Raw genomic sequence first — 27,558 nt, 5'->3', positions numbered from 1 at the left:
CATTAGAATAAAGTATCGAGTAGTATTTAGAATTTGTCTTATATGTGAATTTGTTCCTTATTTAGAGATTTCTTGCAACCACTTGTTAATTGAAGTTAATTCATATTTGTTCATTTAGTTGTTTAGTCGTAATTTAACACTGTTATGTTGTTTGTAGTTAAAAACGTTTCTTATACCATAAAATTATATTAGCATACTACAATAAACTGTATTGCATAATATCTTACTAATTCGATAGAAACTATCCTGGATTTTCAAAGTCGTGCATCTGACAGTGAGCGAGTAATTTGAATTCTAAAATCGAAAAAAATAAATCAATCCGACATAGTTTGAAATTTTTAGCTCCAAAACGTTTGAATTTATTTATCCCAAAACATCGTATTATTCTCACCATAAATTAATCGATGCATAAATCAGATTTTCGCGTTCTGGCGTTAATCCAATATTAAACAGAATCGATAAAACATAATTTCGGGATAAGTCGTACGTTCACGAATCATGGCATTAAAATTGAAGTTTCGGCCTGGAGGATCTCGAGCGTGCGTTGTTAATAGGTCATTACGCAAGCGTAATGGAAATCGATAATTAATTGATCCGGCGAGAGTGCACGACCCCTCGCACCGTGTTAATTGACTCTTGAATATTTATGATTAACGAATTAGCAGCGTTGCTGATCGCTTAATCCGATGCTTGAGAGTCGCCTGTGTGGAATTACACTTTTAAAGCGGACTTACGGTTTCTTGGTTCAACACGTCGCTTGATTACCACTCCATTTACCGCTTCGTTAAGTGGTTAACGTTTTGGTCTACCAAACAAATGTTCATCCTGTGTGATGATATTGCACTCTAACACACGTATATGTATATGTTGCAGTTACGAATAACTTGTAACTTCAATTCTACTTTTTTTCTTTTTTTTTGTATCTTGTATTTTTGTTTTATTTACACCATTTTGAACATTTTTCTATTCTCAACGATATAAATTTCAAAGATGTAGTATCTGTTAGCATTTTTATATCAAGCTTCGAGTTTTGATATAGCATAAGTCTTTTATCACCAACGAAAAATTATTAATCGTATGAAACTAATATCAAAAAATTTCTAAAAAGAAAAAAGAAATGAAAACCTTTGTAGTTCGCCAAAATGAAAACGAGATTAAGAAATATAAATATCGAGGATCGCAACAGATTTGACACTAGATATCATAACTTGAATCCGTACAAATCAATGATCACGATAAAAAGAAACTGCCAAACGATAACATAAGCACATTATAAACGTATTGGTTAAGCGATCAAAAAGCGAAGACAGTTCAGGGAACAATTTACTTAACCCATAATACAATACGTGCATAATATAATTTCCGTGCGTCTACTCGAAAACACGCGACGTATTCGATACCACGTATGTCCAATTATGAATAACCGATAGGTCGGTTAAAGCGCAGTCGGAAACGTTATCCATTGCAGTGGCATGCAACGAAGGCACGCGTGGCTCCGTGGTCGCGATCAGATACCACATTGCACTTTCGCGTGCGCATACCGCCGCGTTTTTGCAACTTTTGGTATTCTGCATATCGGTTCGCTACTAATGAGCCCGTTGTCCGCGCACTGGGATTCACTGCGATCCCATCGTATCCGCCTCTCCAATTCTCTCTCTCTCTCTCTCTCTCGTCGTTTATCACGATCCTATTCCGTCCGGAGCGCGGGCAATTTGCGGTTTAGGCAGCCGACTTTCGCGTGGTCGCTGAAAACGTGCCACGGCTCGCGCGGATGTTGACGAGAACCGGGGTTGCATAACGAGAAAACGTGTGGCCCTGGTTCGTTAAGGTTCCATCGTGTCCCTGTTGCGATTTGATAAGGTAATGGTTGAAACGTGTGACGAAAAAGCTGCTTTGCAGATTAAGGAGAAGGATATTTAGGAGAATAGAAGCTAAGAGAGGTGGATGCTAAGAATCTTTAGGGGTACGTAGAAAGGCTGTGTTGAAAATTGAACTGGGGTTAGTTGAATTCTTTTTTAAAAATTCGAGCGTCATTCAAATATGATATTTGAGAAATGAATATTCAAGCAGTAGATGATTTTATTTGACTAGGTGTTAGTATAAAATATTTGAGAAAGAATTCTTTAAGTAATGTATGATCTTATTTGTCTATATACAATTTACAAGTGTTAATTAATTTACAAGTGTTTATAACTAGAATGTGAATTTTTATAATTTGTGGGAAGTTTGAAAGTGTGAAATTAATATGCAGAAATATGTAATGTACCCAAAATAAAGTATTTGTTATGATATTTAATGGAGAAAACAAATCGTTGTTTAAAATCCATCTCTTTAGCTATGTTCATGAAAGCATGAAATTGTATTAATATCTACGGTATATTTATAATCTTCCTTTTTTGAAACAAGACACATGTTTAATATTTTCCATGAAGTATTAAAGTATACATAAATATTTTTGAAGTGCAAAGGATTAAGAAAGTTCCTCGCGTTCTCCGTAAATAATCACGAACAGGTAGTATCACCATGTAAACAGCTTGGTGCTGGTTCCCTGAAATAGACCTTCGAAAATTAGACATAAAACCTTGTTTAAACTTCGAGGTCCGCATGGAAAGCAGGATCGTCGTAATTGTTCTGACCTCAGCAACAGGGTAGGACTTGGGTGTAAGCCGAAGAACTTGTCATCTGTAACGAACCCGACCGTAGGAGGTCCTCGTTAGAAGCCTTCAGGATGCAGGTTCGGTCGGTCGCTTCGCTTTACATATTCATGCCGTTCCGAATCTCGTTCGATGCGAACCGTGAATTTCACAGTTGCCAACTGCTCGTCGCTTTATAAGCTTAGCTCGTTCTTGGAATCGTAAAAGATGCTGCGTATTGCCACGAGGGCCAAACTACCGTCCTTTAAAAGCTTACAACGTAATAGAATATTCGATAGGATCGAGTTAATAGCCACGCTGGCAGAAGATTATGTCTCGTGGTTATTTTGAAGATTACAGAAATTTTCTTTACTAGTTGTTCTGTTTGACAGGACACTTAGAGCATTGTTATGATTTTATTTAAGGTAATTTTGAGAGGGGAGTTTAAAGATCTCATATCTAAATATTTCAAGAATACCAAATATTACATTATACTTGACAAAATGGATCAATTCGGCAGGTATGGCATCGTTTTGTGAAATTGATTCGTTACTTTAACTTAAAAATCACCCTTGTAAATTGGAATTGTAGATATATGTTAGTAATGCTTATTTCATGAAAATGATGTATACATGTATTTACTCTCAAGCAACAGAATTACTCAAATTCTTATAAAAATGGGGAAAGGTTTACAAGAATGTGATGCAAAATTCACATATACACTGAATTATAACCACCATAACAGAACAGTACAGATTTGAAGAATAGTTTTAAGAATGAAATTAAGTAACTGATTTGTCTGATCCTACAGTCTTCACTTCTACTTAAACGATCCTATTGTTAATTAATTTTTAATTAACTATAAAAACTCGAGTAACATCAAGTTATACGGAACCAAGAGTTGAAATTTCAACCGAGTGTGTATCTTCGTGGACACCATACGCGTGTCGCATCGTAACATGGTTAGATTTTGTAATTGTACGCGTTAGAATCGTGTCGTCTCTTAGCGGAGCCATTTAATTCCACTTAACATCAATTTCACGTTCGCCACCCAATTAAAATTATTCACCGAGGATCAATTACCGCACCCACGAAGCATCCAGACGTCAAGGCCGAGGTACGATAAACCAGTCTCGTGTTTCAGTGAAACCGGTTGCTTCATGGTGTTTCACGCGCGAACAGAAACATCACACGAGGATTTCGCGGACGCAATTAGATCTCTGAAAACTGCGTTCCAATTAACGCCCCCGTAGATCCCTGTGGCTCGCTGTCATGTTTCATGCAACCGCCTCGGGCAAGTATCTTACACCTGCGACCGGTTACAAAGTAATTGTAGATCGAAAGAGGTATTCGTGCGTTCGCCTGTTTCATTCGATCAAATTTATCGTTACACGTACATACTACGTACATGTAGAATTATGATGCAACTCGAACGCGAATATATGGAGTTTAGATGGATCATCGGAAGAAGTTTTAGTAGCAAAATGAGATATAAAAGTAATAACTCTATTTTTGAATATGTTATTGATTTCTATTTATTGTTCTATTTATATGTTTTGAGAAAATTTAGGTAATTTGTGGGGAAGGAAGAGAATGAAAAGAAAGAAGGATAAGGGGGAGAAAGGGAACCATCAAAAAGTAAACAACCCTTTAGAAGTAGTATTTACTTCTATTTACTGCTGCTGCTATTATTCTAAATTTTAATTAATTATATCATTGACAAATTATAATACAAGAGTACCTTGCAAAGTACAAGAACATAAATGTAGATGCAACTATGATCGATTTCGTTCTATCGTGTAAGAGATATGTTCCAATAAAAATTCAAATTTTCCCGTCGAAGGAAAGTATGCCGTTAACCGAAACAAACATTCTTTCTTTTTCCCTTTCTGACATAATTCACCGCGCGATAAATCCCTTTTCAACCAGCGAGAGAGAGAGAGAGGGGGGGCGGGGGGGGGGTGGAAATGCCGGAAATAATTCGCGAAGGAAGCTGCGTGGCGAAATTTACGGGCGGCGAGCTTTTTAGCAATTTATATCCGGCCGGGGCAAGATTGTTGTTCACCGGCCATTAAAACGGCACGACATCTCGCATTGTTCTGGGCCAATAGCACCGGTGAGCCATTTTTCACGAGAATATTATATCTTCCGACCGATAGCAGAACACGGACTCCCTTTCTTTCTCTTTCTATCTCTCGTTGCCACGATCCGATTCAACGATTCGAACAGCGAATGGCTCACGCCAGTTCCCGGGCAACGTTCCAAACCAGTGAATGACGCCCACTCAAAGAACTTACGTAACGACGCGCGCCGATGCAGCAGAAAAACACGTTCATTCACGTTTTGACGATGGACAAGCAGTCGTTGCACCGGTCGATTCAAGATATCGCCGTTTTTTTTCATTCCTACTTACATCGATGCGCACTCGCACGTTTCAACTTCCAACACGTGTATTCGAATCGTTGTTACTTCGAAACATTACTCGAATATTTTTCGAGACGGAGGATGAAAGGGTCTGATCGATTTTGTCTGTTGGTGATTGGTTTTTGTTTATAGACTTGTAACACCTACTTCCACTTTGTTTAATGGGTTTATAACTTCCTTTAAGAATGTGTGACTTCTTCGAAGACTATGTTGAGTGATCTCAGGATAAATTAGAATAGGAGATAATTTAAACAGATTAGATGAGATTACAGCAGGTAAATTATGATATGCATATAGAGATAGCTGCGATAGGAAAGGATATACATTTTTTTCAGTTACCAGAATTTGTCTTTAATGTACTGTTAATCTGTTGGTAATACCGTTTCAATTTCTTTATTGCACCCTTACAAGGTACAAATTATACTGTAATATAATATGCATTGCTGGTCTTTTATAAATTTACTAAAAATACAGAGCATAACTAGCATAAGAATAAAGAATCTGCATATGTGTCTTAGTATTTTATAATTCACTAAAGATGACGATTTTAATGAGTACAAAGGATATTTTGTATCATTGTTGTGTGATAATATAATACTTTAGTCCTAGAATACCACTCTTACAAGTTCCATTTTTTCCCTCCCACTAATTTTCATCAGAAATCAATACGAACAGATAAATCTTTTTCACCATAAATTTTCCAGTTTCCTTAAAACGACACCCAGGAACCACTACTTTAACACGCTTTTACATGGTAGCACGACGAAATTGCGACCTAACAGCACTCGTACCACGTGAGAACTCCTGATTCGCAGGCGGATGATACTCGCCGATAAATCAGGCGAGAAAGTAGCGAGCGTCGCGACTAATTCATACAATTTCAGACAGTTGGTAGATTTATCGGCAGCCTCGGCGCGTGCTCGCATGTAAATAGCAAGAGAGCGGAGCCTCGCGGCTGCTGCAAAATAATTTATCGCGTCGGTCGCGACGGCGGGGAACAACGAGCGCGTGATGGTTCGCCTGTTCTCTCTATAAATCCTTTCGTCCACAAGGGAGAGCATCGGCTCGATTACCCAGTGGCTCGTTCCAGTTTTGTAACGCACGGAGAATATCTTGAATTTCCAGTTTGTCAGGTGAAGACGTCGACGACATTCTTGAGATGCTATCTTATCAGCTTAATTAGATAAATTCTGAGAGTTAGAGACCTTCGTGGCTTCCATCATATATCTCACGTCGTTTTCGTTACGTATTCAGACGTTTTGATATTATTTTTCCAATTGTTTATGTATATGTATGTATTCGTGCATGTAGAGTGAAATTGGGTCATATTAAAATTTTTTTTAATGTTTCATTGTGTGATAAAGTTACAGCGAATTGCAAAAGAACAGTTGATGTTAAAAACATGACTTGACATTGATAGATTGATAGATTGATTGAATAGAATGATAGATTCTAATAATTATATTGTATATATGTAGCATAATCTAGGATATGAAATTTACGATATTATAATTGTAGTTAATCCAGAACTTAATGTTAGCGTAAACCTCAATGCCAGACCTTGATACTAGTCTTAATATTAATCTACAATCTATGTTAGACGCTCGGTGGCCGAAATGGATTGTTATACACAGAATTTAGGATGGATAGCAGACTGCTTAAAACTAACATCCGGAATCCAGTCTACATTTTCCAAAATTCCATTGGGATTCCAGTGAAATCTAGAATGAATTGCAGATGTGAGACTCGCATACTAACTCAGAACTTCTTGAAACTAAGGCGCTGCACGTATTTCTCCACATTCGATAGAGCTCCCACGAAGATTCTGCGAAAATACCTCGATAGGAGTATTTGCAATTCTGTACAATTGACAGATTTCCTTTGAGAATCAATTGGGAGAAGATATATTTATATTTTCAGTTGTACAATTATTACAGTAGTCCAAATGTCCAATTTGTAATTTTTCATAGAGATTTTATAGATTTAGAACAGTGTATTTGTATGAATTTTTTAAACTTTTAAATAGAATTTATAAACTCACCGTATTAAATTTTTCACAAAATATATACATATATTTTTATTATAGAATAATAGAAAATATAATGCATTAAAATTACGATCTGTTTTATCAACATTAAATACGCTTATTTAGTTTAGTAACGCAACGTTGCGTCGTGAGGATAAGAGGGTAAAAAGCTACAATAAATTATTATAATCTTTTTTCTCTGTATTTCTCATAGAATTTTCATCCTTATCCACTAAAGAGGGTCGTTTCTTATTTTTTCTTTTTTTTTAGCACTTACACCATTTACCATCTCAACTCCTCAGTTACGAAAGCGTGTCTTGACACGAAAACCTCATTATCAGACTTTTTATAAATTTTTATATGTCTATGGACATATATAAATCCAATTTAAATAGAAATTTTTTACCAAACATATTATATTCTTCCATATTATATACATTGTGTGTATTTCTGTATCTTCAAATTTCGTAAAAATGCATAAAAATCCATGGTGTACTGATCGCAAATTCTCATTTCAGAAATCTTCGAATTAAGAATCATTTTTCCTTTCTTCAGTAACTACGGTCAGTAATATCGATGACGGCCAGAACTCGTTTCACCTAATGACACACGTAACTGCGTATCCAAGGCTGACGTAACTACTTGCGGGACAAGTTCGCGGTGAAACTCGTCGCAGCGTTCACGCAAGAATCAAAGTCTGGGTCAATGTTGCCGGCGACCAGTTTCCTCGCCAGTTTGCCTCGCGTGCATTGGTCCCGTTGCGTTTGATTTATCGTGGAAAACGACGGCGCGGCTTGTAATTAGCTTGCGGTTTCTTGGGTGGTTTAATTGGCGGTATTACTTGTTGGATGGCCGAGTGATTGATTCGTATGGGTGAATGTGTGAATCGTGAAAAGGACAGATGTGAATAGATCGTGACGCAGACACGCGTGATTATTTCAGCCATGGTTTATTATTACCTGTCTTGTCTTTTTTCTATCTTTGATTCAAGTAATAAAGGGGATGTTATAAAGTGAATGTTGTAAAGTACAATTTAAGGTACTGATTGGGTATTTATTTGACAGAATATGATTGTATCGTTGATCATTTTTATCATGACTATGACAAATTAAATATCGCTGTGGTATTACTTAAAATGTTAATTTAGACAATAAGATGCGATTGTAAAGATATTGTGTTCGTTTCAGGTTCGGATTAGGTTCGAGTCAAGATTCCTTCAATCTTTGATTTCAGTACTAAACTGAATGTTACGAAGTAAATTTTGTACAGATAAAACTTAGAAGATGCCGATTAGAAATTTATACGGTATAGTTGCATTCCTCTATCATATGATCATTTTTATCATGATCATAGAAAATTAGATAATATCCTAATGTTAATTGAAACGCTAATTTAGGTGATAAAACGAGATTGTAAACGAGAATATTATATTTGTTCTAAATTTAAGTTAGGTTTTACTCTTTTTCTATCTTTGATTTATATAATAAGGATGTTACGAGGTAAATGAAATAAAGTATAGTTTAGGCAACGAAGTATTCATTAAGGATTTATGACTTATTATACGATATATTCGTTTATCATTTTTATCACGATCGCAGCAAATTAGTTATTGGTAGGATACTAATTAAAGTGTTAATTTTGATGATAAAACGAGATTGTAAAGAAGAATATTATTTTGTTTCAGGTCGTCGGTGCTTCTTATATTTATTATAGGATTATGCTTGCACGACGTCTTCGCAAAACACGTGAGTATATAAGCTTGTTATTTTATTTTGCTCATTATTTTATTCAACTTTAACGATAATTACAAAACGTTTTCGACAAAACACCCACTCGATACATTCTTTTCAATTTTACTGTTTTTGAAATCACTGCCGCAGGTTGAATGAGGAACGTTATCGATCGAATTATCTTAATCAACGTAATTTGTACAAAATATGGAAACGTAGAATGTAGAATTTATGTCAAATGAGTCTCACTCATTAGCACTGCTAATTTCGAATTAAAAGCCACGGGTGACCCGTCGCGTTCGATGTAAAACGCCATATTTGAAAAGAATCGATAGTAATAAAATTCGGAGATTACAGCATCGTTAAAATGAATCTTAATGTTTAATAAACAGTCCTTTAACATGGAATATGAAACGTATTCAAACCAAGTACTACAAGGATCGTAACACGTGTTTCCGGAATGGAAAATTTAAGTAGCATATGACTATGTCATCTTATTATACGCACAATTCTTTTACATACTGGGACTGTAAGCGTATTTTTAAAAAATCGTTAACATCTCGTATCGTTTTCTGTTAGAATAACAAGATTTTCTCAAATTTTTACCTGAACTCAACATTACTCACGAATTGAATCAGAAACTTTAACAGCAATATTTTCCCAATTCGCTTTCTAGTGGTAAAACGGAAACTACTTGGCTAACACCATTTTTCCTCGTATAAAGACGCTCGAGAGACCACGAAATGCTATTCAGGGTAAATAAAGCCCAAATATCCTGAAGATATCATCCACGCGGTCCCTAATTTCGAAAGAAACAATCTCGAGGCACGAAAGGCACCACGAGAAGGTAAAAGGAATAAAAACGCGCGTTTGGAAGATCTCATCGTTATGACGCGAATATTCGCGTGTGAAATGGAAGTCCAGCTTTGTTTTGCTAAAGAAGAATTTCAGGATGAGGGTAGAGGAGTCAAGGGGGAAGTAGAAATGTGGAAGACGAGAAACGATAATCTCGTTGCTCGGTCGCTGTTGCTGCCGTTCCTTTTGCTGTTCCATACACGTACCTACACCTTGCATCCGTCTTTCATGAGAAATAACTCACCGTAGGAATAACTCAGGATCGTGTTACCCCCTCTGGCCCTTTTACGCGACACTTTGCTCCATGAACGTGTCCCCCTTTCCCGTATTCTTGCCTCGGGATCAACTCTGCGGGTGTTCGTTCGAAGCTTTGTTCGAAGAAATTTCAATTGATTAATCGTCGAGGAAGCGGTTTTGTAATCGCGATTATAGAGGATGAATTGTGGAATAAGAAATAGGAAAACTCGTTGGAGATTTTGTGTTACTTAGAAGTTGGCTTTATGGCGTGTTTGTGGTTTGACTTGCGAAGTGTGATTCAGTTTAGGTTATCTTGGTTTTCTTTGAATATTCAGAAATACGATCCTCTTAGTTATATATTCTACGACGGGTACTTCAGTATTACGTGGAACGTACATATTTTCTGCTGATCAAGCATGAATTTGACTTAATTTAATTTCTAAAACGATAAAGCTTCTAGACAATCGAACATTTAACTAAGTAAGAAGGCTATTGAGGACAAATATGATAATTTAGATTTTTTACTTTTTTTTAATTCAATACGCTGCCGAATAATCTTATATTACTAAACATGTGTGTTTCTCATCTCGTTAAAAGCTAATTGTATCCTTTTTTTTTCTTTACTAAACTTTGTGGTATTATTTAATGTGGTACTAATTATTTCTATAATACTTAGTAGGGACAATTTTCTGCCAAAGTTCTATTTTCCTAATTATATTCTCAGAAATATAAATTTGCACAAAGCTCCTCAGTCAATTCATTACGCTGCGCATGTAAATAACATTATACTAAACTGACAAAACTAACTGTGAAAATATCAATATTATCATTTGCTGATTATCAACGTTCCAAGACAGCAATCTTTTCATTTCCTCGACGATTCTATTACGCTCATTTGAAAAGAACATCGTACAATTCGGTAATACGCGTGACAGGGTATCCAACAACATATAAAATACCGGCTACGTCCATTTTCCCATTTCGAAATCGTATCGATTTCGTGGTTGTCAGGAACTTGTCATACGCGCCAATATTTTAACCGACATCTGAAAATTACGTTTAAAATCCAAGCTTACAATGCTTCTTTCTGCACAAAACCGTGATGTCTTTAACACTGACTACAAATTATCCAAACTGGTATTTTTATGAACACACTCTAAAAAAATAGAACCTACGCACATATTTCTTTCATTTACTAAATATTTTAACTAGTATCATACTTTAGATATTTTATATATTTTTGCATATTTTGTGCATTCTGTGTATTTTGACACCATTGAATTTCTCGCAAATGCATAAACATCCACAGTGATTTTATTGATGGGATTATTGGATCAGAGGTCAAGAGAGTCGACACCGTCTTTTTGTAGCTATTAATTAGTATTTTCATAAATTTTAGTTAGAATACAATGGTATGTCGTTGGGGAAAGGTGTTAAAGGAATAAAAAGCGCAGAGAAAACGTTGGTAAACCTTTGACTCGCATTTTTACGACATTTTCACCGGGCACAATGGAAACGCGCAAGAAAAGCAGGAAGAAAAGCAGTCCGAGTGTTCCCATTGAACATCGCGCGTCATTTCGACCCACGCTATCTCTTCTACTTTCTCGTTTTCTCGCTTGCACATAAAGTTTATTTCATTTGTAGTTATTTACGCTGTGTTTTTCTATTACATATTTTGTACTATTTAGTGTGCTTGTGCTGTTATAACAATTAGATTCTGCAGTAACCTTTTGCAATCGCAAACGTGGACGCCTTTGGCGGTGTACGTGGTTAATTTGAATTAAGGGTTCTCCTGACTAATTTTGCAGGCGCGATGTACAGAGTTTACGAGGGCGAGAGTACAAATTATTGTTAAAGTTCGAATTCATTATTTCGTTATTCTTAATAATATAGTTCTCCATCTATCCTATCAAATCTATAATAAAAGGAGTGGATTGTAAAAAAACAATACTGTGATGATGTAAGCTGTCCAAATAATAATTCTCGTAATTAATAATGGAACTAAACCACTCACGAAATAACCCAATAATTTTCATAATTACAAATGCAACCAACCAAATTTATCTAATTTACAGTTGAAATAGATTTCTCATTTCCCTCGTTTATAAATTAATTAAATATTAGCTAACTAATTTTACGCTCTGTGCTCAAATTTCTAGATCCGTGATCCACGATCTTCTCTGTTAAATAGCAGTTAAAAGGACGAGAAAATCTTGAAGAGAGTCGCATCAATCTGGCCGCAACTCTTTAGGTCAGTCTCGTCGATCTTCGTACGTCGAACGAATGCAAATGATCTTGAGAATCTATTGGGAATCGAGCACAGTATTCTTGGAACGTGAACGTTGATAGTCGGAAGTTGCCTCGTGATTCGGAGAAAACCTGTCTCTTTTAGATTTGTAATTATCGGTACGGTACTTTTCCCTGTTTATGTGTACATTTAGGTGTATATACGAAGGATCAGGGGGTTCAAAGGATCATAAACGAAAGAAAGGAGAGGAAGGTATCAAATGTGGTACTTTGAAACTATGCTATATAATAAGAGCAATAAAGCACCGTGAATAGCGGTACGATCGGGGTTGTCACGTAACTACGTTTGCAATGAACGAAAGAAGAAATCTCTCGCGACTAATGTCCTTCGTTCTCTTATTAACTTTAAACTCTGAGAGAATATTGGAATATAAGAATATATGGAGCATAAACATAACTCGTGTACCTTGGTAATGAATGAAATTTTTCAAATTATTCGAATTTTCCGCAGTTATTAATCTTTTCGCGTTACATGTTGTGTTAATCCATAAATATATTTATTTTCAATGAAACTGGTCCAAATTTTAGTGCGTTATATTTTTCTTAGAAACAAATCCATTAGAAACAAATCCGTCAGAAACAAAAGATATATAAAATATTTTTGATAAAATTTACATTTTATGTTTTCTCGAACTTTACCTAGGCATTCCTGAATTCCTCTTTTATGACATTTTTTGTAATAATGTCATTCTTCACTTGACATTAAAATCGAACATATTAATTAACAGTATCTTTCCATAAAAAATTTCCTCTTTTCCATTTGTACAACACTTCCTACATCAATCTGAGTGCCCGTAAAAATAGTTACAAAATGAGGATATCATAACGGTACCATACGAGGAAAAGATAAAGGACGATTGTACAGTCCCTGTCTTCCAATGAGGAAATGTGGTGGTAGCAGAATTTACGAGGAGCTCGAATCCGTATCTATCAGCCGCGATGGATTAGGAATGAAGTAATTAATCTCCTTTTGCGAGTCTCCATCTCTTTGTGCTCGTTTTCACAGCATCCAGCTCGTAAAACGAACGTGAAGAGATTTTATGGGCCATTTAATAGAGTAGATATATTTTTTGTCATTGCACATAGAACAGTTTATTTTGTAAAAAGAGAACAGATCGTCAAATCCAATTTTCGAATTAACACGGAAAGTAATTTTCTAACGAATTGTGATAAAACGTGGTTAATTCCCTCAATGCTCTTAAATGCAGTTTAAAGTCATTTGGTTATTTCGGCAACGTTCTTTCCTTGGTGTTTTTAAGCCACATGTTCTTAAAACGTAGCAAAAAATGGAAATAAAGCGGCAGTTCGAAAAGTTGCTGCTCAGGTACTTCTTGGAATTACGCCTTTTCTTTCTTGCAATGCTTTCTTTCTCTTTACTTTCTGTAAACGTTAATTTTCGTACGGTTCTCGCTTTATATTTGGCTGTTTCGCTGTGGCGCAGATGTAAGCCGGGAAACAGGTTAAAAGCAACTTTTAATTGTATCTCCGTGGAATAAGCACCGAATGCAACAGAAATTTCAGCAGCAAAAGAAAACGCGCCAAGTCGTAGCTTACAGGCTCCGCAATAGTTAAGAAACACGATAACTTATCTGTGATTACCCTCGTTGTGACCAGAATATTTGTAAACGTTAATTACACAAGTAACTTTAAAGTAATCCGATAAAGGTTCGCGTTTATGCGCCGCTATATCTAAAAATCAATTTGTAAAATACTTCTCTGAATAAGGTCACTTTATTTACTTTTGAGTTTTAATGAATCTGTAAATCACTAAACTTACTTTCAATAGAATTCTCATGAAATATATTAGCCAATTCCTTAAGCACGTTGTTTTTATAATAATTCTCTAAATAGTGATACTTGCTAGATTACAAATTTTTATGGATTTCAACAAACATTTACAATATATCCATACTGAAGGACAGAAAGAGAGAATAAAACAAAAATACTTTTGTTACTACGGCCATGATCCCACAATAAACAATTTTCTACATAGATCACCCACCAGCTCCACCATAGAAACCACACCAAACCTCTACCACTCACAATTATCCAAGATGATTGCACGCCAAGATATTACATAACTTTAAATGTACACAGATATACAAAGGTATAGAAGATATCCAAATTAAAAAGATGCGAGAAGATTGTCCATTTAGATCTCATTTCTCGAGCCGTATTCGTAAAAGCATAATTTGCATTAACACAGTCCAGCGACAATACTTGGGACAGATCCATCCACACAGAAAATACTTCCCCAAATAAATCGCAGACACAATCACATAATCGTAACGTCGTTTTAAACGAACTCGTTTATCCCCAACTCGTCTCTAAATTGCACCCTCAATGTCGCGTTTAAGCCTACCTATTACCCCGAGCAACGCATCGTACATCATCATTACCAAATCCTGTTAACTCGTCCGTCTGCCAGAAATCCCGCGATTCGGTGTCGTCCGTGATTTACGCGAGCGAGAAGAAAGGAAGAAGGAAAAAAAGAGGGAAGTCTACAGGAAAAAAAAACGCGTTCGTTAACGCGGCGCGCGGTTGCATCGCGCGAAGGCTCGAAACGACGGCTCGTCAACGAACGAAGCGGCGCGATAAATTCACCGTCGTGTCAGAGACATTCCCATTTCGCCTGTGTTATCGGGCCGGATCTCGAGCAGACGAAATCGTCGTGGCAATTTGCACGATTCGAGCACGGTTCGTCTCTGCGAGCAGTCAGACGAGCGGAATGTATACGCAGTGATTATTAAGGGAAAGGCGTGGTGGTGTGTACGGTTGCTTTCGTTCATGGTTCATCGACTGACCCAAGCGACATCAACTTCTCCGAACCATTTAATTAACTCTTTCCTAACCGCAATCTCGTATGACCGTCGAATTTCAAGGACCAGTGGCCACCGGAGATCCTAACGCATTTCATGACTGATCTTCGAACAAACGTTTGCGGCATGAGATTTGTTTTGCAGACACATTGTAGGTAAATGTTGATATGTAGGTACACTGGTTGGTACAGGAGGTATATCATGTCTTAGTGAAATTCTCTGTTAATGAAATTCTCGAGTAATTATTGTAGATAATTCTTGAGTAATTGCGGTTAATGCATGCCCGGCGTGGTTTGAATGAGTTTGCGGGTAATTATGTAGAAAATTGTTTAATGGGGATTGGAAGAGTAAAATGAATTTTTAGTTTACTGTTTTATTGTTTTAAGTACAGCGGCTACAGAAAGTATCGTAAAATAAGTGGAATGAGAAGTCTGTCTTGGTACAAGTCGTGCTCCTCGATTTGAAGCTGTTTGAATAACTTCGTGTGAATACTTCAAATAGAAATGTGAAAGAATATTTCAAGTAAATGACAGGATAACACTGATAAAAGGGTGATGCATGTTGCATGAATTCAGATTGTTTGACCAATTAGAATGAGGTTCAACAATGAAAATGTATACTCAAAAACATGGAGCAGTGGTCAGTATACGAAACGTGATTGTAATATTTCACGGCCTCCAAACCGTGTGCATAACTTCAACGAACGTGTAATGAAATGTGGGTCAGAAGTTAAACGAAATTTGAAATTGCCCATTAACTCTTTCAGGAACAAATTTATTTTTGTCAGTTAGAAAGGCTATTTTTTCATTAATTATTCTCAAATTATTATAGAAACATTTTTTTCGGATGATTTTATAAAACATATATAATGTACAAAAATTAGAACAAATACATTTATTACTTGTAATAGAGATTAGATTTTATAAAAAGGTTAATTAAAATTTATCTAATACGGCATTAAGCATGAAGTTTGGTTGTATCGTTGGTTAATTAAGGCGCAATTATCTAGAAATTTAAGGCCAAAGGGCTGGAGATAATGCTGTATGTGAGTCTTTCCAACGATTCCAGCTATTCTGGAGTTTCACGAACGCAAGTACCAGAGATGCAGTAAGTCGATGCATTTAAATCCTCGTTTTTGTTGCCAGTTCTGCTCCACCTTTCATAACACGAATTCATGGTGTGCATGATTAATGATCTCCTTCTTGCTAGGAGAAGTTATCGTTCTATTGCTGAGACGTTGCTACTAAAAAGCATTCGTGCTTATCTAACCACTAATGTCGCGATTATTGGTCCATGCTCCACGAAAATGTGTTTTAGGTGTGTACATGTTATAACGACGTTCTCATGGGAAATTATGCGGCCGATAGAACTTTTCGTCCTTTAGAAAATTTTGATTGCTTCTTAACCTTTCAATACTACATCCATGCAAAGTTCACTTAATACCATAATAGAGAACTATACATCCCAACTGGGAAAATTAGTCAAAGAGAAGTTTAAATGGATAAAAGTTATAATTTTATTATAGTCATTCAGTCATCTCAAACTGGAATTTTGTCATATAGTTATGAATACTGTGTCTTTGTTTTAAACCTGTTATGTTCATTCGATCACTTTCGACCCAATTATAAATTTCTCCTATTAAAAGATGGCTGCATACTACTGCACACTCAAAATATGAAAAATTAATGTGATACATGATTTCTCATTTCAATTTTACGTTAAACATCTTAAAACATTACGAACTCTTTTCTTTGACAAAAATAAAAGATTATATGGAAGATTAAGATATAAGAAGCTATCATTTTTTAGAAATAACCAAAATAAAAATGAGTGAGAAATGAATTGCTCCACATAATATTTCAAAACTAAAATAAATATATGAAAACTAACATGATTTAAATATATTTTTGGAAATTTCCAGGTAGGATAATAAATTAAAAATTTTCATACATAGATCTATAAGAAACTTTATCTCGACACATAGCATACTTATTCAAATTTAGATGAAAAATTGAAACGACTTTCGAGCTTCCACATTCTAGTCGAGAATATTCAATCTTCCATCAGCTTCATTCACGTCAGAGATCTATCAAATTCGCTTGGATTTCGATTCGACGAAAAAAAATTCTCTATAAACGTATGAAATCGTTTTCGAGTGAATATGATTTCCAATAGAATAGAACGATTGATGTGTTTTATCGAGGTGCGAACGAGAACGAGCCCGACAGGTAAGCGTATACGATCGAGCAGCTTAATTCACTGTCATCGAGATTATGTTAATCTCGATGCGGAGAAGCGGTGGCTCGGCTGAGTTATTCGATCGGTGGTCGCAGAAAGCCTCTCCTGCGGATCGTTGCCCTCGGGATATTGGATTATGTTTCACTGTTAACAGGTTACGTTTCGTATCTCGTCACGGCAGACGTGCGACGCGCCGGAGCCAATGCCACGGCTAATCGACTACAGGATCGATCATGGAAACGAGCGTGATCGACACTGTCAAGATTACCAAGCCTCGATCCGTGTCGATCGTCTCTTGTTTGATCAACGATTCGACAGTTGATGAAACCTACTGAAAGAATCGACACCGTGATTGAAAGTTAATATAGTGTGATATTTTGCCTTGGTATTTAGCATGATAATTTTAGGATTCGCAGCTTTTGTTTGCATTTTCCATGCATTTTGTATTCGGTTAATTTGTACAGGCAATTTGAAGAATGATTCCAGCGAAAAGATTCCGTGAGGTTTAGGAACTTCATACGAATTTGTGAAAGAATAGATGCTAGAATTGAAAGTTGATATTATATGGTATGAAGCTAATAATTGAGGTATATTAATTTTAGGATCCTCCGGGGCGGATTTCCTATTTTAAATGATCTAGAGGAAGTTTCGAGAATATTGTTAATAGAAAAGTTTCATAGAAAGTTTTCGTGAACTCGCAATCAATGAGAAATTAATCCAATGAAGAAAAGATTTTGTTTAATTGTTATTTCGAATATTGAACTTTTGAATTCCATCTGTATTATTTTATATTGACTATAAAGGTAATTTAATAAATGCAATATTTATTATACGATTTTTTTCGTAAATTGAAAACCTATAGAATCTGAAATATACAGTTTTGTATGGATTGCACATATCTCGCGAGATAGAAGTTGAATGAAATGAAAGGCCGTTACAGAGCAGAAACAATTTCTTGGTGCATTCCATGGTCATTTGGATAGCATCGTTTTGGAATGCCGACGCGTCAAGCCGCAAAGGTGCGGACGTTGCACTTCCTCGATGCGTAACCACCTCATATTAGCATAAATTAGCCGGTCGTCCATGGAGCGTCGTAAACCTTAACAATTGTAAGGTCCCCGCTTTGATGTCAGAAACGGCTGAACGATCGTCCGCTTTAATATAGTGACGCGCACACGGTGAAACATTGCACCGGGTTAAACGCATTCTTTGACATAATTTGTGTAATTGTGGCACGGCTTTCGCGCGTTTCTAAATGCTCATACAGGAACGAGCGCAAGCAACCAAATGAACGGTGAATAATTCATCCTCCGCCCACATTCTATAGCAATTTCTAACCAAATTATATTCATCTGCGGACTTTTGGAAACTGTCGAATAAGGATGGAACTTAATCGCCATCTAATTTTGATAATTCTACCTTTTCTCTGTAGTCATTCTTATCAAATTTTCAGTTCCGTTCACAGAAAAATTAAAATTTTAAAAAGAAAGAAATTGTATAAAATTCAAACCTTTAAACAGTTGAAAAGTCATTTTCGAAATGTTCAATAGAGTGCAAAAATATACGTTCAATTCTACGACCAAATAAAAGAACAGTTTTGATAACATGGAGTTGATTATTATTGAACTATAAAATTGCTTATCATGTTTTTTGTCTGTGATCTTCAATCTTAATTGAAGTTTCAACTTTTTGTAATTACAAATCTATTAATTATTAATTACGTTATTACCTATTAATAATAACAACGCAATGAAAAACAATGGAACAATATCAAATAAAGATATCGAATAATACAAAAAAGAAAGAAGATGTAAATAGAACACATTCCAATTTCAATCTAAAATTCGGCTCGCCATAAGATGGTCATTGCCAATACGAGAATATGATATACAGGAGAACTATATATAACAATGAACCATTCTAACGAAGCTTTACGAGTCATGAGACAGCGTACCACGAATAAACGCACAGTCACCAATGACAGACATCGACTCGACTCGCGGGAACTGGGTTAATCCAAGAATTCTTATTCCATGATTAACGAGAAAAAGCGGCTAGAAAACCCGGCAGTTGTTTTAATTGTGTGTATCCAACAGAAGCAACTAGGCTGCCAGAAGTGAACGCCGTCTTGCAATTTAGCCGAGCCGCGTCTGCTAGTCTGGCGCAGAAATAGCCGATCATTTCACGCGCGTGTCGCCCGATGATGTAAACGTAAACCATACAACAGTAGCAGCTGGCTTCACGTACACGGAATGGTTAGTCACCATTTAAGAAGCCGGTTTAATTACATGATTTATCGCGAGCTAGTCGTGATCGCGGCTATATTGCTGTGAGAATTGCTGGAGACCCAATTTTCCCCTTTCATTTTTCAAAAGATCCCTTTATAGCTGCGGTATCAAAGGGAATGAAGTGAGTCATTGATAATATTCGAGATCTTGGAATCTGCACAGCTGCTGGATCAATCTTAGGAACTGTGTCATCGCTTGAATTGAGATCACTTCTTCTCGGGAATCTTTCATTTAAATTTCTTAGCTGAGAGCTTTTTTTGTTTGTTTGACAGAGTGACTTTAGATTAGGAATATTTGGTTGATTGTTCTACTAGGAATTTTGTACGATGTACGAAGAAGAAGATGTAGCATACTATTGCATAGAAGCACTTAGCAATTTTTGATAAATGTAATTCTGTATAATTCTAAATATTGTTCTGTATTCTGTATATTTAAATTTTGTATCCTTCTAAATAAATAACAGATGATCTTCATTTGAAGGAATTTTTATGAGTTGTCAATTGGTTCATATTTACCTTAACTGACTCGGATGTAAGTTTCACGAAGATAGACAATTTTCACTTCAAGAAATTTTGGCGAATTAACTCGTACACACCAGTCGTACGATAAATCTTTCGATATTAAACAAACATATCAACTATTCATATTTCTACTCCGAGGTTGTATTTTGTTATGTATCATCAATAAGCTATGCTTAAAGATTCGAAGATATCCTTAATATCCTTGATAATTTAGAACATAACCTAAAAGTCTACTGACCTAACGAAATTCCAAAATATCCAATATCTCAAATACAAAATTACGCACCCCACATTCACCTCTCGCTTTCCTTCATTGTAAATCAATCCCTACCATTGGTTAACCTTTCACTTGAACCGCGAGTAACTCAGGCGAGCGAGACCGGAAGTCCTTGCCAGTCAGAAGAAAGAACGTCGAAAAATTACGATTCTCCGAGCGACGACGCATAAATTACACCAGCCACCGGGTGTTCGCCGTCGAAGAAGAAACCCGGCGTTTTAATCTGCACGGTTTTCCCTATGTCGGTGGACGTCTTAGAGAGGTGTTTTGCAAAACGGAATCGCGTCTACGGGGTTTTATAGTCACCCACGTTGCAGTCGTGCCATTATTATCGTCGTATATTCTCACGTTACGGTTCCACACGACACACGGCGCAGATGCTCACTGGAAAGAAAAGCCTCTGAGTCGACTCATGCGGAAACGCTGACGACACTTCTAGCCCATGTGTTCTCCCACGCTCCACAAAAATCCACGTACAGCTGTACGAAACTTATTTACAGCCTGCCAGTCTGTAATCTCTTATTTTTTTTTCGCTGTATCGCGGTGGAACGGCCGGAAAAAGCGCCACAAGGAACAGGAATATGGAACCCTTTGAAGCTTGATACGGCCGACGTAGAGACTTCGCGACACATCTTTAATTGCGACTGGAGAGACTGCAAAGGGAGCGAAGAGACTTCCGTAGAATTAAATTCGTCTTAAGTTGTGTGATTTTTCTTTTGCTTTCTTTTTTCTTTCATGTTAACCGGTTGCGGTTGGAGAGTGTTTTAAAATATGGACGATCGAAGATGGTTCGCTTGAAGGAGGCTTCGTCGAAATTTGAAGCGATGATTCTCTGCGGCGTGTATAATAAAAAGTAAAACGTTCCGTGTAAATTTAACAGATCTTTGAAACTTTTGGGATAATCTAAAGTTCGTACAATTCTTAGGAAATTCCATTAGCCGATCCTAAAAATTTTGTAAACTTGGAACTTTTGCTATAAATTTTTCTAAAGATTACAGAAATTTTAGCATTTTCTAATTTTGCAACTTCGCAAAGATTTTTTCCAAATTCTTCAATCTTTTCCAAAATTCTAGTTTTTGTAATTTTTCAAAAATTCAGTTTTGTAATATTTCAAAAATTCAAAAAATTTCCTAACTTTCGATTTCTTCCACAAGAAGTACATAAATAACAACGAATATACAAAATATATATCAATATATATTGAAAATACAATTAGTATATTTGAGGAAAAAGGAAAGAAGGAAGAAATATTCGTGTAGTGTTTACCGGCTAATCTGAAATCGAACATTGGCGTGTCAGTGGATAATTGCTTCGAAATTGTTTCGTTGGAGATATCGTGAAAACCAATTTAAGGTTCACCCGTGGGTTAACTACTATTTTGTGTACGAATAATTGACCAAGACAAACGCAGAGGGATCGGAGAAGGAATGGATGGGTTTACAATGCGTAATTGCACGGATGTTTAATGGAAGATAGATTTATTGCGTTCGTATTGATTATGCCGCGTGGAATTCATCCGATTAGCAAGTTACGGCACAGAGTCACGAGCCACGCGTTAAATTATGCCCAGCTTGTGTTCCAACTTTGATGAGATCATGAAACGAGATTCCCTGAGAGTTACTTAATGTATTAGCCGATGTTTGAATAAATCTCGTTGCGTGTTATCCAACATGGTACGCCGGGTCGGTGAAGATTCGAAGATTTATAAGCTCGGTTCTGAATTACCGCCGCTTGTACTGTACAATTCTTTGTATGTGCGTCAATTAAAATATTAAAACAGTGAAAATTCTCTGTATATTTATGTAAATTAAAGAACGAGAAAAGCAATCAGTCTGAAAGAAGAGAACAGGGATATGAATTTTACCAAACTAAAATATTTATAACAATTAGAGAATTTCAAAATCATTTAAATAGAATATATAGTAACTGTATGTTATACAAATTATTATTTCGAGCCATTTAACTTTTCATACATAAATATATTTGTGCACAATCCGTAGTCAAACCGGTCGTGAATCGCCCATGTCCAAGTTCTTTCTTTGTTACTGTTCTAGTCCTTTAAAAAATCTGAAAAAATGTTGAAATGGTTATGAATGCCTCCATTATGGTACAGAGCATCCGTTCAGTCGAATATCCGAAACTAAAATTACCATTTTCGATCGAATTGAACTGTAAGAAAATATAAAATTTCTAAATTTCGTCAAACATAAATCTTGCCGACCAATTATTTCATGTTATATCGAAGTAGTATCATATCGAGGTTTATACCTTATTTGTCCAAAAGTGTCGATTTATATTACTTTTCCCAGGTCATGTTGCTCCTCTGAAATAGTATCTCGCCTCGGACTATCATCGAGCGATTACTCGCGACCCAGCTTCGTAAATGCGTTACTGGGTTCGAGCCGAGAGCGGCAAGAAATTTAATAAAGTCGGTGAAAAATGAGCGGCTGTTCGGGCCGGTTCATTTATCACCGCTATTTATCGGTCGGAGATACACTTCGATCAAGGAAACTTTCGAAATTGTGTCGCGAGGTTAACTCAGCTCGTGGGACAAGTTTCAACTGGTTACCAGAAACTCTGGAAACTTCCTTCGCGGACCAATAATCTCGAGGAAATGTACACTGACGCCAGTTGAACATGCAACTTCTCCTTTCCTTTCGATTCTAACCAACGAGTATCTTCGATCCATGAGCTCCAACTAGAATAGGATCATTTGAATTAAAAGGATGTTTGAACTAAGCGATTTACCTTACAATTCGCCAAATTTGGTTATGAATAATTTTTAAGTAACTTAAAATGGAAAATGGATTGTGTAACTCGTTGTTACTGATCTCGTTAACATAACGAAATATTTGGATAAAATACATTGCATAGGATACGATATTTTCTCACCCTTTCGTTATTATCTTAAGGAGTAACGATATCATATAAGATACAACAACTTTGATTATTCTGTGCAAAGTTGAATTTTAAGATGTTGAAGCCGACTCTAATAAAGCAACGCTGCTATACTCTAATATCTAGAACCTGGAATCTAGAACTTAAACTTCCCAGATATTAAGATATAGAAACTGGAAGGAAACGGTAGAGATCGTTAAATGAAAGGCAATCTTATCTATCTGAGAAGGAGAGAAGAGCCGAAGGGCAAAAAGTGTGGAGCGATAATTCTATTTGGAAACGGGAGGGCATGCACTTTACAACCAACCAATGCAAACTGGCTTGGAGCCATGCCAGAAATGGTCGACCGGCGGAAACGTTATGTGACTGCCGTTCTAAAGGTGAAAGAAGAGCTATAAAAGAGAAAAGAGGCACGAAGGAGAACCCAGGAGTCCTTTCAAGATCGCACGATTGTCGCCCCATTTGCTTGGATATTAATCTCCAGCTTTTCTTTCTGGGTCAACTGAGCAAGGGGTACGCTCACCCACTGCGATATTTCTTCCAGGTTTCTAATTTGCAAGTATGAAAGTGGGGAATGACTAGGGGAACGTTCGTCTCTTGGAGTGTTCCGTTGCTTCCTTTTGCGGTAGGAGAATCTAGTAGAATAATACAGGATTATGCGGACGAAATTAAAAGAAATAGGGAAGTAGAAAAATATAAACAAAACCAGGAGTTTCTATTATACAGCGTTGTTAGTTGAATGAAGTTAAACTGAATTTTGCTAACGTTGGTTGTTTTGTTTGTGGGAGAGTCAAGTAGAATGATACAGAATTATACGGACGAAAACAGTAGAAAGAGAGGAATATTAGAATATAAGCGTAGACAGGAACTTCTTTGATGGTAGTGCGAAACAGAACTTTGCTAATATTGGTTGTTTTATTTATGGTAGGACCAAGTAGAACGATGCCGAATTATACGGACGAAAGCGGTAGAAACAGAAAAATAAAGAAATATAAATGAAACCATTCTAATACCCTTAATCAACTGCTGAAGAAAACGTTGCTCGATGTTTAAGCTTTTATTACCTATTTTATTTTCTTTTATTAGAAATCTCTTATTCCATAAAAAGGAACTAGACTTTGCGAAAACACCTGTTGCGTTTCGATAAAATACTGTATTTGGTACAAACTGAGTGCGTTCTGTTGCTTTTATTTTCTTCACATTAGAAATCTGTTACTTCACACGTATCCCATAATACTAAAATACCAAGAAAACTACAACAGAAAAATTTATTGCAATTTTCCAACAAATGCGTAGGTATCTTAATACTTATAGCCACCAACTTACGTCATGAATCTAAAATATAGCTATACCATAGTAACTCGATCACCTCACCTCCAACTTAAACCCAGCTGAACCAAAGAAAAACTACACACCTGTGCCTGGTGTTTAACATGAATCTAACCCATAAAGCCATCGAATATACACTTGCAGGCAACGATAACGCAGTTCACGTTTCACCCCTGTCACTAGCTGGCCGTTTATCACTGCTAAAAGCCTATACCTTATCGAAGCCAACCGATAAGGGGATCACGCCTATGTTGCTCCCCACGAAGGTCAGTCATGCTCCTATTGCAACGCAAAACCCAACACACAGGTGAATAAGGAGGCACTTAACGTGAAACCTTCGCCCTGTGTTCCCACGTCTTCTGCGCGACCTCTGATACTGATACTCGATAGTCGAACCTTGCCCTTTATTTAACCTCTTTGGAGGATTTTGTGCTACAGGAACAATGTGCTAAGTGTATTTTCGTGATTCTATGTTTCAGCATCACATAAAATTGAGGCACGAAAGACATCGTCGTCAACATGGAGAAAGCTATTTGCCTAGTAGCTTCGTGTTGGATACGGATGAACCTGAACAAGGAACGTGGGGACCATGGTCCACGCCTAGCTCGTGTTCCAGATCCTGTGGTGGTGGTGTCGCGCATCAGACTAGACAGTGTCTTGATATAGAGTAAGTGATTCGACTTATTCCTTTTGGGGAAGATTTGATAAGTTTGGTTGATGACTTTGTGATAAATTGACAAATATTTACAACTCTACGGTTTTATGTAAAACCGTACTTTGTATTATAGAATTCATTTATAGAACTTCACTCGCTTTAACAGAAAATTTGTTATTAAAATAACTATTATAAGAGATTTTATTATCACTGGTAATTTATAAAATCTTGTTAATATTGCTCTATTATATTTTTTTTACTATAATTGTTATTACATTAGTTGCTAATAATGTTAATTTTACGAGAACATTCAGCATTCTAATGACCACGTTTACCATAGAAACTCTTCCAATTATATATACTTTACATTAATTACACGTATATATACAGTTTAATGTGACGAAGAGAGCGTTCTAATTAAGTCACTATTACATATCCAAACAGGAAGCACCTGAAGACTTTCACGACAATTCTCAGATACGGTTTTCGTTCCTATAAATATTCACGAGATGTTTTTCCTACGTTTAGAATTTCTTATACCGCGTTAATATTTCATTACAAGACATAACTGCAGGCAAACGTTAACGAAACTGAGCTTGAAATTCCAACGACCCGCGAAATGTCCCCAGTCGGACTCGGTAATGGAAAATTAATTTTTTATCTCGTCTTTTCGCAAAAGATGGGTTTATTCAAATTCAATTCGGTCTCGTCGCCGTTTCCACGCTTCGAAGACTTTTCTGGTGAGAGTTTTTGACGGGTCAACTTCTTGCGGAGAATCACGGTAAATCCTTCTTATCTGAAGGGGGATGCACGGCTAAGATTAATCGCGACCACCAGCGCGCGCTTCCGGTGTTCTTCTGAAGCTTCGTCTCAAACGATCTCACAATTTTTTTCGTACAAAATTTGTTTCTACATCGTAAGATTTTATGTTGTGCTTTATATGAATTATGAAGCACTTTTTTATAATACATATTTTTAGATCATATACAAAAGTTTTAAAAGGAGTAAAATGTTCTAGCTATAATTTTCATCATGCAGGTTTTCATATTATGAATTTTGATCAATATTTGTTTTTATATTATCTGCGTGGTAGCCAAAGAAAAGATCACGAAGCATTAAAGAAATATTTCAACGTAATGTCGTCTCAAAACTTCGTTTCCAAGAATTTCGCAATTTTCGTATAGAAAACCATATTTCTTATATTATAAAACTTTACATGTTTAATTTATGTAAATTATTAAGAAATTTGTTTTATTTAAAATATATCTAAAGTCTGTTTAATAATAATAAATAACAAATTATTAATAATAATAATATATTTAATAATAAAGAAATAAGACTAATCGTGACCACTAATGCATTCTTCTGATATCGTTCCAATCGTTTCAAAGAATTTCGCACTGAAAGGAAGGTAGCGAAAACCGTAAGTTCGTTACATAAATGAAACGAGGAAAAGAGGAAAATCGAATGAGAGAACGATGGGTATCGGTCGAAGAAATCGAGAGCCAATCGCTAATAACACGTTCGATGAAACGAGAAAGCGGGCTAATCGTATCTTGTGAAAGCATTCGGCTTGTAGAATGATCTCATGGATGGATCATGTCGTAGGTCAATCTTAATCGCGTTGCTTTGCAGTTCTTTTCAATTTACGAACTTCGTTTCACGACTTCCGCGACTAGAATTTCGAACATTCTGCGTCTAGCGTATATAATTTCAAAGAACCCGATGCTAGATTAATTTCATGTTACGATTATATTGCATCGTAATATCGTGATCCGAAATTGCTGAAGAAAGTGTTCACGATGTGAAATAGAAACTTTCTAGGTGCTATTTTTAATTGTTTCCGATAGAAGTTAATTTTAATATTTTGATTGGCTTATAATCACTGGTTTAATACGATGTTGGAATTAATAAAATATTTAGATTAAATCTTTCAAGATAGGTATTTTAAATTTAATTAGTGGATGTAATAAAATAATTGTATGAACCATAATACACTCAAATTTGAAAAACATAGAAAAACAAGCGTAATTTTCCAAACAAAACACCTATCTAATAATATACTACTCAAAACAAGTAGGGAATTACTACTATCTGTTGCACTTCACCCATCTATTTGTTCAGACGAACAAAGGTAAACAGATATAGGCTCAATATAAATTGACATCTCATTTGTACTATAAAGATTGGCTTTATGATCTAAAAGTAAAAAGTAGTCAGGAATAAGTATCTGAAACAAACTTCAAAACTTCGTACTAAGTATATATTTACTTAAAAAATTCTAGCGAGTAGTTCAACTAATCCAGGACGGTAATTCAGCA

General features: G+C 36.1%; 1 protein-coding gene across 9 annotated transcripts in view; it reads left to right on the top strand.

The window, feature by feature from the left end:
• LOC126872189 (papilin) overlaps window positions 1–27,558 on the top strand; it is a 162,698-nt gene that overhangs the window by 91,487 nt on the left and 43,653 nt on the right. For all 9 annotated transcript variants that reach the window (XM_050631821.1, XM_050631822.1, XM_050631826.1 and 6 more), the window contains exons 2-3: window positions 8,768–8,828; window positions 25,062–25,249. In XM_050631821.1, the coding sequence (XP_050487778.1) occupies window positions 8,768–8,828; window positions 25,062–25,249 (249 nt within the window). The remainder of the gene's footprint in view (window positions 1–8,767; window positions 8,829–25,061; window positions 25,250–27,558) is intronic.

This window comes from Bombus huntii, chromosome 12, assembly GCF_024542735.1.
Source record: "Bombus huntii isolate Logan2020A chromosome 12, iyBomHunt1.1, whole genome shotgun sequence".
Taxonomy (NCBI): Eukaryota; Metazoa; Arthropoda; class Insecta; order Hymenoptera; family Apidae; genus Bombus; species Bombus huntii.
This window is presented reverse-complemented; position numbering and strand designations above follow the sequence as displayed.